Here is a 12,648-nt window from a genome sequence, read left to right on the forward strand (position 1 = left end):
AAATACAAAAATTAGTTGAGCGTGGTGGCATGTCCCTGTAATCCCAGCTACTCAGGAGGCTAAGGCTGGAGAATTGCTTGAAACCAGGAGGTGGAGGTTGCAGTGAGCCAAGGTCACGTGCCACTGCACTCTAGCCTGGGCAACAGAGCAAGGCTCTAAAAAAAAAAAAAAAAAAAAAAAAAAATTGATGTAGAAATTGGGTTGGGTGCTCAGGCTGGTGGCCTGTAATCCCAGCACTTTGGGTGGCTGAGGCAGGAGGCATGGTTGAGGCCGAGAGTGCAAGACCAACCTGACCAACATAGTGAAGCCCTGTCTCTATGAAAAAAAAAAAACCAAAAAAACAAAAAGGAATCGATATGGCACATTTGAAGCATGACAGAAGCCACTGGAGAATAAGCAGAACAGTGGCAGGTTCTCATTTATTTTTTATCATTTTGGCTGCTGTGTGGAGAATATAATGTAGGAGGACAAGAGCAGAAGAGGTGCATAGTAGGTCAATAAATAGCTGAGAAAGAATAAACAATAAATTTGCTTCTTTTTTTTTTTTTTTTTGAGACGGAGTCTTGCTCTGTCACCCAGGCTGGAGTGCAGTGGCCGGATCTCAGCTCACTGCAAGCTCCTCCTCCCGGGTTCACGCCATTCTCCTGCCTCAGCCTCCTGAGTAGCTGGGACTACAGGCGCCCGCCACCTCGCCTGGCTAGTTTGTTTTTTGTTTTGGTTTTTTTTTTTGTATTTTTTAGTAGAGACGGGGTTTCACCGTGTTAGCCAGGATGGTCTCCATCTCCTGACCTCGTGATCCGCCCGTCTCGGCCTCCCAAAGTGCTGGGATTACAGGCTTGAGCCACCGCGCCCGGCCAAATTTACTTCTTTTGAATACCTTTTAAAAGGTTCAAAACACTTGTGTGTGTGTGTGTGTGTGTGTGTGTGTGTGTGTGTGTGTGTGTGTGACGGAGTCTCGCTCTGTTGCCCAGGCTGCAGTGCAGTGGCACGTTCTCGGCTCACTGCAACCTCCGCCTCCCGGGTTCACGCCATTCTCCTGCTTCAGCCTCCCGAGTAGCTGGGACTACAGGCGCCCGCCACCATGCCCAGCTAATTTTTGGTATTTTTAGTAGAGACGGAGCTTCACTGTGTTAGTCAAGATGGTCTCGATCTCCTGACCTCGTGATCCGCCCGCCTCGGCCTCCCAAAGTGCTGGGATTAGAGCCAAGAGCCACCACGCCCAGCCTTCAAAACACTTATTAAAAACAATTTTTGTTATGTCTTGAACCATTTCACTCCAATAGTTTGCCTCAGTGACAAATCACACAGAGAATTCATGCCATTCTCCTTAATGTTCCTCATAGCACAATAATAGGTGAATTACATAATCTATTCAGAATCAGTCGAATTTTGAGGTTTTTCTAAAAATCAAAGATAGGATCTTGAGCCTTCATAATCATAGCATCTTAAATACAAAATTACTTCACATGATAAAAAGTTCCAAACACCACACTTTAGAGTATTCTGGTAAAACGTTTTTCTTTGGCATATGCAGCCCAAATAGCTCTAACCTTGATCATTTTTCAAGTTGTAATCTCCACATGCTTGGCATATTCTGATAACATTGACAGGTTAAAAGCAACACTCTGTTGTATGCATAGTGATTGCTTGCAATTAACCATAATTTAGGCTGAAAAGTAGGCTGATCAGCTGCCTCACAGCAACATTTTAAAACTTATTAAATATCTCCAGTGAACTTTAGATGAAAAAGCAACAAAAACAAAATCTGTAACATTTCCACTTTTTCTTACATAGAATCTTAAAGGAGTGAAGCTGCCAATAAGACTAATTCTTGATTTAAAAAAAAGACATTTTTGGCCCATATTACATCCAGTAACTGCAGATATGGATAAAGATAATGGAGATATGAAAAACAGGTAAACAATGTCCAAACGAAGTGTCTTATCCTCCTTTTGTCAAAGAGATTTTTGAGCCCACTGGCATTTTATTTTAGAAACAACCATACTATATAGCCCAGCGTGCAGAACCTCTTGCAAGTTCCAGACAGACCTCACCAGTACTTGAGGCCATTATCCCGTTCTTTTAAAATGTGTTCAATACACAATTAGTATCTGCCATTTAATTGTTCAACATTACCTGACACGTCACTACCTCTATTTATATGAGGGATTAAGAATGGTTACGTGCTCAGTCACAAAATAAGTGACGAGAAACAGAATGCAAACTCAGGACTCAGAATATGTCTATACTTTTCTTATCATCCCATGCTGCTTGGATGCCAGACCTCTAATATGGCATCCTACCTTTTCCTTTTAAATGTATCTATCAGGTGGGGTGTGGTGGCTCATGCCTGTAATCCCAACACTTTGGGAGGCCAAGGCGGGAGGATTGCTTCAGGCCAGGAGTTCAAGACCAGTCTGGCCAACATGGTGAAATCCCATCTAAGATACAAAAATTAGTGGGGTGTGGTGGCACGTGTCTATAATCCCAGCTACTTGGGAGGCTGAGGCAGGAGAATCGTTTGAACCCGGGAGAATGGAGGTTGCAGTGAGCCAAGATTGTGCCATTGCACTCCAGCCTGGGCAACAAGAGTGAAACTCCATTGGCAAAAACAAAAACAAAAAAAAACAAACCCCAAACCACTATTTCTTTTATACTCTTAGCAGTTCCATGAACAAATCCTGGCCACAGACAAAACAGAATCTTTAAAATAAGCAATATTTCTGGGTACATAGGTACTTCTGGAAATTATACTAATCCTTTAGGCAAAAGCAGTATCATTTGTACATCACTGCTACAAGGTACTAAACGTTTCTATATGATTGAAAGAATCCTTCCCATTCTGCCTTAAAAGGCTTAGCAGTAATAAAGAATGACTGAGCTAATCCATCTCACAATTTTGGTCACTGATCTAAAACCAGGGTTAACATATAAAACATCGGACACAGAGGGTTTAACATATAATTCATATTCATACATACTACTAACAAGTTGTGATAATAGTGCTCAGTGAAAGAAAAAAAAGTTGACAAAGAATTTAAATGCATTCACATGAGTTTATTAAAAAATCTGTTAAAGAATTACATATTAGGCAACAGAATTAGGCAAACTAGAAGTGTTCTTGTTGTAAATTTAGGAAACTAAAGTGAAAATAAAGTCTAAAGGCTTAATAATGTATTGTGAAGGGACTTTGTTTCTGTACTTCCTCAACAACCCTTTAAGAGTATAGCTTATTTGAATAAATACTTTTTAGCATCACCTGCTTTGAAACAGACTTACTGCCTGGCCAAGCTAATGACTGTAGCTATTATGCAAGGATCAAGATTACTTTTCAAAATTTGACTGCAGGTATTTCTTTTTCTTTTCTTTTTTTTTTTTGAGACAGAGTCTCGCTCTGTCACCCAGGCTCGAGTGCATTGGCACAATCTCAGCTCACTGCAACCTCCGCCTCCAGGGTTCAAGTGATTCTTCTGCTTCAGCCTCCCGAGTAGGTATTTCTTATATAGTTGAACTAATCTGACTGTGGAAACATGACTTAGTCTGGGCTTAGATGATACTACAAAGCACTGTCTGCAACCTAAAGGAACTCAGGGACACTAGAAAATGGTATCTACCAACCAGTTTAACTGTGACCAAAAATATCACGGTGAAACAGTAAGTCACAAGAGAATATAAACTTCTAAAGGGCGGGGATTTTGTTCACTCCTGCATTCCCCCATATAGATCAGGCCTCCCACTTGGTGGACAAGCAAACTTGTTCAAACATCTCTTTGAACAAATCAAAGAGATGTTCCTGGTGTACATTAGGGGGGCAACCAAATTCATTTCATATATTAATATTTAAAAATCTCCCACCAACTTGAGAAGTTACTACTGAATGATTTACATATGATGAAGCTAATTATACTATACTATCCACTTTTGAGGAAAATGTGACAAAAAATTATGGTTTTTACTCTTGAGGAGCACTGACACTAGTAATTTTGAAATTGGTATGCCTGTTCCTAAAGAAAAAGTGGGATAGTATTCTGGGACGTAACATTTCATGTATTTCCATCTTCTTAAAACCCCTCTAAACATGGTAAGAAAAACCAGTGCTAACATACAGGTGCTGCTTTTTTCAGACACTGGTACATCACTTAAGGCACCTGTGCTGGCATCTGCCCGCTGCTGCTCACAGATGGAAGACATTAATCATCTGTTTGGTGCTCCCACCTTGTCCATCCAGCTTCAACTATAACTGCAGTGAGCTCGATGAGTCAGCATCTGGTCTTCCAAAAGCTAGTGTAGCACTCCCAAAGCAAAAAAGGAAAGAGTTCACACTTCAGAGGCCTGAATCAATGCCAGAAGTGTATATGTTGCCTCAAGGTTTCACAGACTCCCTAATGATCTTTAGCTCCCTGGATACCAAGGCAAAGACAGATCTGAAAGCTGCAGAAAAACAGGTGGGTGTCATACACAGGACTGAAGCTCCAGGCAATATAAATGGTATTTGTTCACATCACGGATTAACTGCTTTGAAGGATCAAAATGGGTAAGACAGCTACATTCAACATTTAAGAAGATTTTCTCAATAACAAAGCACTAAAAATGTGAATAAGTTATACTTTTATTTTTCAGAAACAAAATGACAAGTGGCAACTTGCCTTTGTAAAAGATTAAAGAGTATCAGAGTAATAAGCTATCTCTCACAGAGACAGAAGCCTGAGAAACACTATTATACAGCTCTCAAAGGAAGTCCTATTAAATAAATCTCACAATAATATACTTTTAACTAAATCAACAAAACAAAAACCACAAAAAATTATACAGAACTCATAAAATGGTATATGAATGAAAAAGAGAAATCTTTAAATCCAGACACTAGAAGTTCTCTATTAAAATCAAGGACGCTCAAATCCTAAAACAGAAAAAAGAAATAGTTAAAACACAATATTTTTTAATAGTCGAATGAGGTTATTGCAGATGTACATTTTAACATTTCATTTGCTCAATATATATTTTTCTCACTCTTGGAGCACTTCTGTATAATGCAGAGATTACATGAGTGATAATGCAGATACTGGCCTTCCTAATGGGCCCTTCAGGTTTTAAGTTTCAAATCTGACTCTGGAATCCCACCTAAATGTTTACATAATAGGCTACAAATAATGAGATTCCTCTTAAAATTACATTTGCTTAATTTTTACACACTATGGTTTAGAAACAATCTACTTTTGAAAGAGACACAATTTACAGTATGAATAATAAAAGTTACATGAAACTACACAATCCTTCTCATAAGACAGGAGAAACAATTTCCAAAACAAAAATGCCTAATACAAAATGATACAGTTGACTGGAGCTGGGGTAGGATGGGAGAAAGAGAACCACCATGTAACAGAATGTATGGAAGACCTAGATTCTAGTTTCACTTTTGCACTAATCAGTTGTGTGTCTTAGTCTCAATTTCCTTAGCTCTCGATTTTTTTTCCTGGTTAAGAAGATGTAGATGGATCTCTAAGCTTTATTTTAATTTTAAGGTTCAAAGACTTATAGTTTATAAGATTTCGAAAACCTTTTGGACAATCAGTTGAATAAATTCCTTACATCTTGAGGGTGTGTCACTGTTCAATCCCATGATAATAACTACAAGGCATATCCATAATTTTACTGTTAGAAAAGAAAAAAATCCACCTAAAGGGCAAAAGTATACTTCATATCCTGTTTCTGTTCTACAAGACAGAAAACAAATGTCTATTCTCTTGCTGGTCTCTAGAAGCAGTCTTTGAGACAGAGTTGACTGAAAACCCTAGAACTAGGATAATGGTTAGGATATCTACCCTGTATTTTTCTCTGCCTGTCTGTGTCTATGAAAGCTGCTAGACAGCTGCTAGACAGTTCAAAGTGAACTATTACATAAAAGCTACCCTTCACCTTACATGATATATAGGATTTCTCTATTACAGAGAATAATTATACCAGGAAATGGTTTTCCTGATATTCTACCAAAATCCTGAGTAAAATTTGCATTATTGGAAGATTGTTAGAATAGACTAATGTATGGTAATTGAGATTTTAAAAACCTTGTAGTAGCAGAGTTCTAGAAAACCAGAGTTGAACCAGGAAAAAGGATGGTATCTCTGACTTCAGCAGATTTATCACTTATTTAAAGCTGAGGCCAGCCAGGCACAGTGGCTCAAGCCTATAATCCCAGCACTTTGGGAGGCCGAGGCAGGTGGATTACCTGAAGAGTTCGAGACTAGCCTGACTAAAATGGCGAAACCCTGTATCTACTAAAAATACAAGTTACCCGGGCATGGTGGTGTGTGCCTGTAGTCCCAGCTACTGGGGAGGCTGAGGCATGAGAATTGCTTGAACCTGGGAGGCAGACGTTGCAGTGAGCCGAGATCGAGCCACTGCACTCCAGCCTGGGCGGCAGAGCAAGACTCAGTCTCCAAAAAAAAAAAAGATAAAGCTGAGGCCAATTAATAATTCTTATGGGCAGAGCCAAACTTCAGGTTAGAAGAAGGACTTACAGGGAATTCAGGCTTTGGACTCTATCAGTATCTATTTTCAGTTTCAGGGAAGGAGAACCAAAGAAGGAAGTTAAAGATTATACTGACCCTTAGAGGGATGGGCAGCAGAAATATCTGCTATACTGAACTATTTACAGCACATACTTTCATCATAACCATCATATAATAAATGCCTTTTTGCTTTGATGTTACTTTTTTGTGAACTTTGTCCTTTAACCATATGCACTGCAAAGAGTCTGAAGTGGGAACCGTAGGAGCCATAAGCGTGGACTAAAATGCTTTTCAAAGGATTGAAGATGCTTCAGGCATAGGGGGACCTGAGAGGTTTATATGGTCTCTTAAAATTTTCTATGGTCCTAAAATTCTCATAATTTTATGTGAATAATATACTACTATATTTTATATATATATATATATATCACTTACTGTTTCTTTTAAAAAATATTTATGGATATAATTGCGTTTTTCTATATGTTTCATTAGTAATACTTAGTCTTGTAAGTCTGGTTCCGTAGTAATCTATGATGTAACTACTTCCATCTGAAGGTCCAACAATCTAAAAGAGACAAAATTTCAAAATTATTCATTTTACAGAAGATATTTCACAACACTTTGAGTTTACTTTTCTCAGTTGTTAATAAAAGTATTTCAGAAGCAACAGAAATCCAGCTCTAACCTAAGCAAAAACAGGTAATTTAGTGGCTCATGTACCTGAAAAGAATGCTGGGATAGCTCAAAGGATCAAAAGAAAAGCTGCAGGCACCAAGGACTGAATTCTGTGCTCCCTGAGGCCCTTGGCTTCCCTGCCTCCTTGCTTAGCTCTGCTTGTCTTCATTCTGCAGAGTGGCACTCTAACTAATTGCCAACAGCTCGAGAGTCACATATTCCCGGCTCAGCAGCTCCTAATAAAGAAAGTAAAATTTTCTTCCCCAATGTTTATATACCAATTCCAGGGAAAGACTTTTATTGATCTGCTTGGTTTTTATGCCTACTGTGGACAAACCTACTATATCCACGGGAATAGATTTAATGATTGGCCAGGCCAGGCCGCCTCTGGGAGATGAGGTAGTATCATTGACAGTCCTGCCAGAACCACCTGGAATGGAAAAGGAAGAGGTAGGAAAAACAACACACGTTCACTACCATCATCTTGTCCACTTAATCACATATGTGACAATCTAGTTAACGTAATCTCTATAAATTATCCTCTAAGGTAGCAATCTTCAAACTGTAGCCTTAAAGGTGGACAAAGATTTACCAAGGTGTATGTGGGCCCAGAGGGGAAATCAATCTTGAGATCTTAATTCCCTAAATACTCTTTGTAAAACAAATCTGCCTGATACCATGCTACAGTGGAAGCATCCTGTCAGTTTCTCTTCCCACTTCTCCTCACTGTGGTCATTTCTCCCACTTGTTAATAGTAAAGCATACCTACCATCCAGGATACCCCGAGTCTTATGATGGACTATTTCCCTGAGGTGTGAAAGCCTCTGAAGTACCAAACAAAGGGATAACTCAAAATATTGGATTTAGGGAACGATCCTTTACTCAAAGGTCCAAAAATATATTCTGCTGTATCTGTTCCAAAGATGCATTTCCAATAACATTTTACATCTTTTTGCTTAAAAATAATTTGCAGCATGTTTATGCTGTTTTGATCAACTGTGTATCATTATTATAATGACAATCCAAAAAAAATCACAGAAAATTTTTAAATATTTTAATTTTAATGAATAAGATGATTAGTAGGAAGATTTCTTTGTTTTTTTTTTTTTTTTTTTGGATACAGGATCTCAGTCACCCAGGCTGGAGTGCAGTGGCATGATCTTGACTCACTGCAACCTCCCCCTCCTGGGCTCTAGCGATCCTCTCACCTCAGCCTCCCAAGTAGCTGGGACCTCAGGTGTGCGCCATCATGCCCAGCTAATTTTGTTTTTGTATTTTTTTGTAGAGACAGGGTTTCACTATGTTGAACAGGCTGGTCTCAAACTCCCAGTACTAGGATAATGGTTAAGAACATCAACTGATCTGCCTGCTTTGGCCTCCCAAAGTGCTGGGATTAGGGCATGAGCCAACGTGCCCAGCCTAGTAGGAAGCTTTTAAACATAAAACTGTATTATGTTAGGATAAAATTCTGTAGAAGAGGAATAAAAATAAAGGAAGAAAAGAAGCAACGTAAAAATTATAATGGTTAGTGAAGAGTTCACGCACATCTTTTTAAAGTAGGTGATATTTAAAATCCTATATTTATATTATGTTGGAGACATTTCAAAATTGATGTAACACTTTTATTTAAATATGTAAATATTTGCAGACTAGAAGTTATATCCTTTGCAACTATTTAAACTTATGATAGAAAACTTAAATGGCAATTTAAAAATATATGGAGAGTATGAACTTTGTTTTTAAAATCGAAGGACACTGCCATAAAGCATTCCTCATTTTAAAAATAAATTTGATCTTAAAACTATTCAACAAATATTTAATCCCATGATATTCCAGATTCTATGCTAGACATTATACACGGTGAATAAAATACCATCTCTGCTAACAGGGAACTTATTCTAGTGAACTACACGTTAATATTCAAGTAGTACTTACAAAGCACGTATGTGCCACACACCATGCCAGGTGCTATTATGCACATTGACTTACTTGTTAAAGATTAAATTGATTTGGCTTGACACTTTTTTATGAATTTACATAAAAATTAACTATAATCCCCACACTCTGGGAGGCCAAGGCAGGAAGACTGCTTGAAGCCAGAAGTTTGAGACCAGTGTGGGCAAAAAAGCAAGAACTTTGCCTCTACAAAAAAAAAAAAAGAAAACAAAATATTAGCCAGGTGCCATGGCGTGCACTTGTAGTCTCAGCTACTTGAGAGGCTAAGGTAGGAGGATTGCTTGAGCCCAAGAGTTCAAGGTTGCAGTGAGCTATGATCACACCACTGCACTCCAGCCTGGATGACAGAACGCAACCCTATTTAAATAACCAAATTAAGTCAGTGTGGTAAAGCACTAAACTGAAAGGAAAACTTGGAAGAGAAAGCTGTCTCTTTCTATAACTAGCTGCAGGATCAAATAATTTATTCCTTCCTGGATCTCAATTTTTCTTATTGATTATAATGAAGAATAGAATAAGCTGATTGGTACACTATTTTTAAAGTTTTAATGTCTTCTATGACTACAAGATTTAGATACAAAGACCTCAGCTTAAGCCACTACCAAGTATCATCAACACACTTTTCTATGAACTATCTGGTCACACAAGAAACTGTTTTATTTACTTTAAAAAAAAAAAAAAAAAGATCAGCTATCAAGAGTTCTCAACTATTTAGATCTATATTCCTTTGCCAAATTTAAAAAATAAAATAAAATAAAACCTAAGACAGGGTGTAGTGGCTCATGCCTGTAATCCCAGTACTTTGGGAGGCCAAGGCAGGAGGACTGCTTGAGGCCAGGAGTTCAAGACCAGTCTGGCCAACATGGCAAAACCCAGTATCTACAAAAAAAAAAAAAAAAAAAAATACAAGAATTAGTTGGGCATTGTGGTGCACACCTGTAATCCCAGCTACTACTAGGGAGGCTGAGGCATGAGAATTACTTGAACCCAGGAGGCAGAGGTTTCAGTGAGCAGATATCATACCACTCCACTCCAACCTGGGCAACAGAGTGAGGCTCTATCTCAAAGAAAAAATTAATAAATAATAAAACCTGTTTTATTAATAAATAAAAACCCCATTTTTTAATAAAACCTGTAAGCACCCACATACACATATATAATGTGCCAATTCTAACATATTTCATTATGAGTATATTATTGTATTATTAATTATAAAATTACATATCTTTTAAAATATCCCATACTGGATGGGAGGTTGAGGCAGGAAGATTGTTTGAACCTAGGAATTCAAGGATGCAATGAGCTATGATCATGTCACTGCACTCCAGCCTGGGCAACAGAGCAAGACCCTGACTCTAAAACAATAAAGTAAAATATCCCAATACTGGGAATTTTTTTACTCAGTAAATATGTCCACGTCCATTTGTTCATAGACAACAGAATATGAAACCTAAAATTATGAGTTTATTTCTCTGCTAAGAAATATCCTGAAGCTGGCTGGGCACAGTGTCTCATGTCTGTAATCCCAGCACTTAGGGAGGCCGAGGCAGGAGGATAGCTTGAGCCCAGGAGTTTGAGACCAGCCTAGGGAACAAAGTGAGATCCTATCTCTATTTGTAAAAACAAAAATTTAGAACAGGCAAATTCAAAAAGACAAAAAGTGTAACAGAGGTTACTAGAACGTGGGAAGAGAAGGGGAAGGAAGCTATTACTTAAGGGGTACAGTATTTTTGGAGTGATGAAAAAGTTTTAGAAATAGTGGTGACAGTTGTAAAATATTCTGAACATAATTAATGCCACTGAACTGTACACTTAAAGATTAAAGTGGCAATGTTTATGTTATATATATTTTACTGTACAAAAAAAGCTATTATCTTATTTGCACTTATTAATGTTATAGTATTAATGTTTGCAATTTATAAACTTCTGATTTTGTTAGTGTAAAATGTAATTTGTTTATATATACTTAGGTGGCATTCTACTACGAATAAAGGGAAAAAAATGTGGTTACCAGTAAGTACTTTATCACCTCAACTTTAGCAATTGATATGACCCCTCATTTAACAGCACTGTCAGTGAAGTCAAGCTTCTTAAGTAACTCAAATATTTTATAAATTTCAAATGTAATGAATGAATTAAGAAGTGAAAGAAAAAAAAAAGAGCATTTATATCAATCTACGCTTTCTCTATCTAAAAGACTTCTGAGTTCCTCCATACAAAGAATGCCAACAATAACATCAGCAAGATCAGATCATCTCCTGCAAACCTACCAATCTGGTGATAAAAGTCAAATGATTCAGCTGTCTGCAAGTAAAGGATAATGCAACCTGTATCCATCCCAACTCCCCCAAATAACTAATACTTTCTTAAAAGTCAGACTACATTTTTGTATCCATATTTCACATCTGTGTGTGATTAATTTTAAGATGATGCTATTAAAACCATCTGATTAGTCACATTTTAATTATCAAAATTCCTACACAGTGCCAGAATTTATGCATTCAGAACACCTGACTTCATTTGATTTAAATAATTCTTAATATTAATCATAAATGACCAATATAAACACTATTCTTTAAGAAATGAGTAAGAGTCAACATTTACATCCTGAGGAAAACACAGCTTTGGGATTTGTCTCAGAACCAGTTTAAGATATTCTTTGTTTTGAAAATCCTCTTAAAGGCACTAAAAAAAAAATCTACCCACAGGGTAAGTGAACTAAATGAAATCTACCTAATTAAGGTCACATGACAGAGTAAAAGTTACGAAAATTATCAGTCACTTCGGTTTTTCAATTTATTTTCCCAATAAATCACACCAGGGTTAAATAATGACACAGGGAGCTATTTGAAGGATTTGGTATCTATAAAATGTCCTCTGTGCACAGTGGCTCACGCCTGTAATCTGAGCACTTTGGGAGGCCGAGGCAGGTGGGTAACGAGGTCAAGAGATCGAGACCATCCTGGCCAACATGGTGAAATCCCGTCTTTACTAAAAATACAAAAATTAACTGGGCGCAGTGGCGCATGCCTGTAGTCCCAGCTACTCAGGAGGCTGAGGCAGGAGAATCACTTGAACCCAGGAGGCGGAGGTTGCAGTGAGCCAAGATCGTGCCACTGCACTCCAGCCTGGGCAACAGAGCGAGACTCTGTCTCCCTACCTCTCCGCCCAAAAAAAAAAAAAACAAACACACACTCCTCTGTGGCTGGGTGCTGTGGCTCACACCTGTAATCCTATCACCGTGGGAGGCCGAGCCAGGCGGATCACCTGAGGTCAGGAGTTTGAGACCAGCCTGGCTAACATGGTGAAACTCCGTCTCTACTAAAAATTAGCCGGGCGCGGTTGCGCATGCCTGTAATCCCAGCTACTCGGGAGGCTGAGGCAATAGAATTGCTTGAACCCGAGAGGCAGAGGTTGCAGTGAGCTGAGATTGTGCCACCGCACTCTAGCCTGGGCAACAGAGCGAGACTCCATCTCAAAAAAAAAAAAAAAGGCCTCTGTTTTTATG

The 12,648-nt window shown here is 38.3% G+C and overlaps 1 protein-coding gene across 1 annotated transcript in view; it reads right to left on the minus strand.

Annotated features, from left to right (window-relative positions):
- Positions 1-3,036: 3,036 nt before the first annotated feature.
- The window catches only part of TM2D1 (TM2 domain containing 1), a 40,948-nt gene continuing 31,336 nt past the window's right edge, over positions 3,037-12,648 (minus strand). Inside the window, exons 6-7 of the mRNA XM_003891972.4 lie at positions 6,945-7,074; positions 3,037-4,900 (exon numbers count right to left, since the gene is read on the minus strand). Of these exons, the coding sequence (XP_003892021.2) occupies positions 6,964-7,074 (111 nt within the window). The 3' untranslated portion in view covers positions 3,037-4,900; positions 6,945-6,963. The remainder of the gene's footprint in view (positions 4,901-6,944; positions 7,075-12,648) is intronic.

This window comes from Papio anubis, chromosome 1 (assembly GCF_008728515.1).
Source record: "Papio anubis isolate 15944 chromosome 1, Panubis1.0, whole genome shotgun sequence".
In the NCBI taxonomy this organism is placed as follows: Eukaryota; Metazoa; Chordata; class Mammalia; order Primates; family Cercopithecidae; genus Papio; species Papio anubis.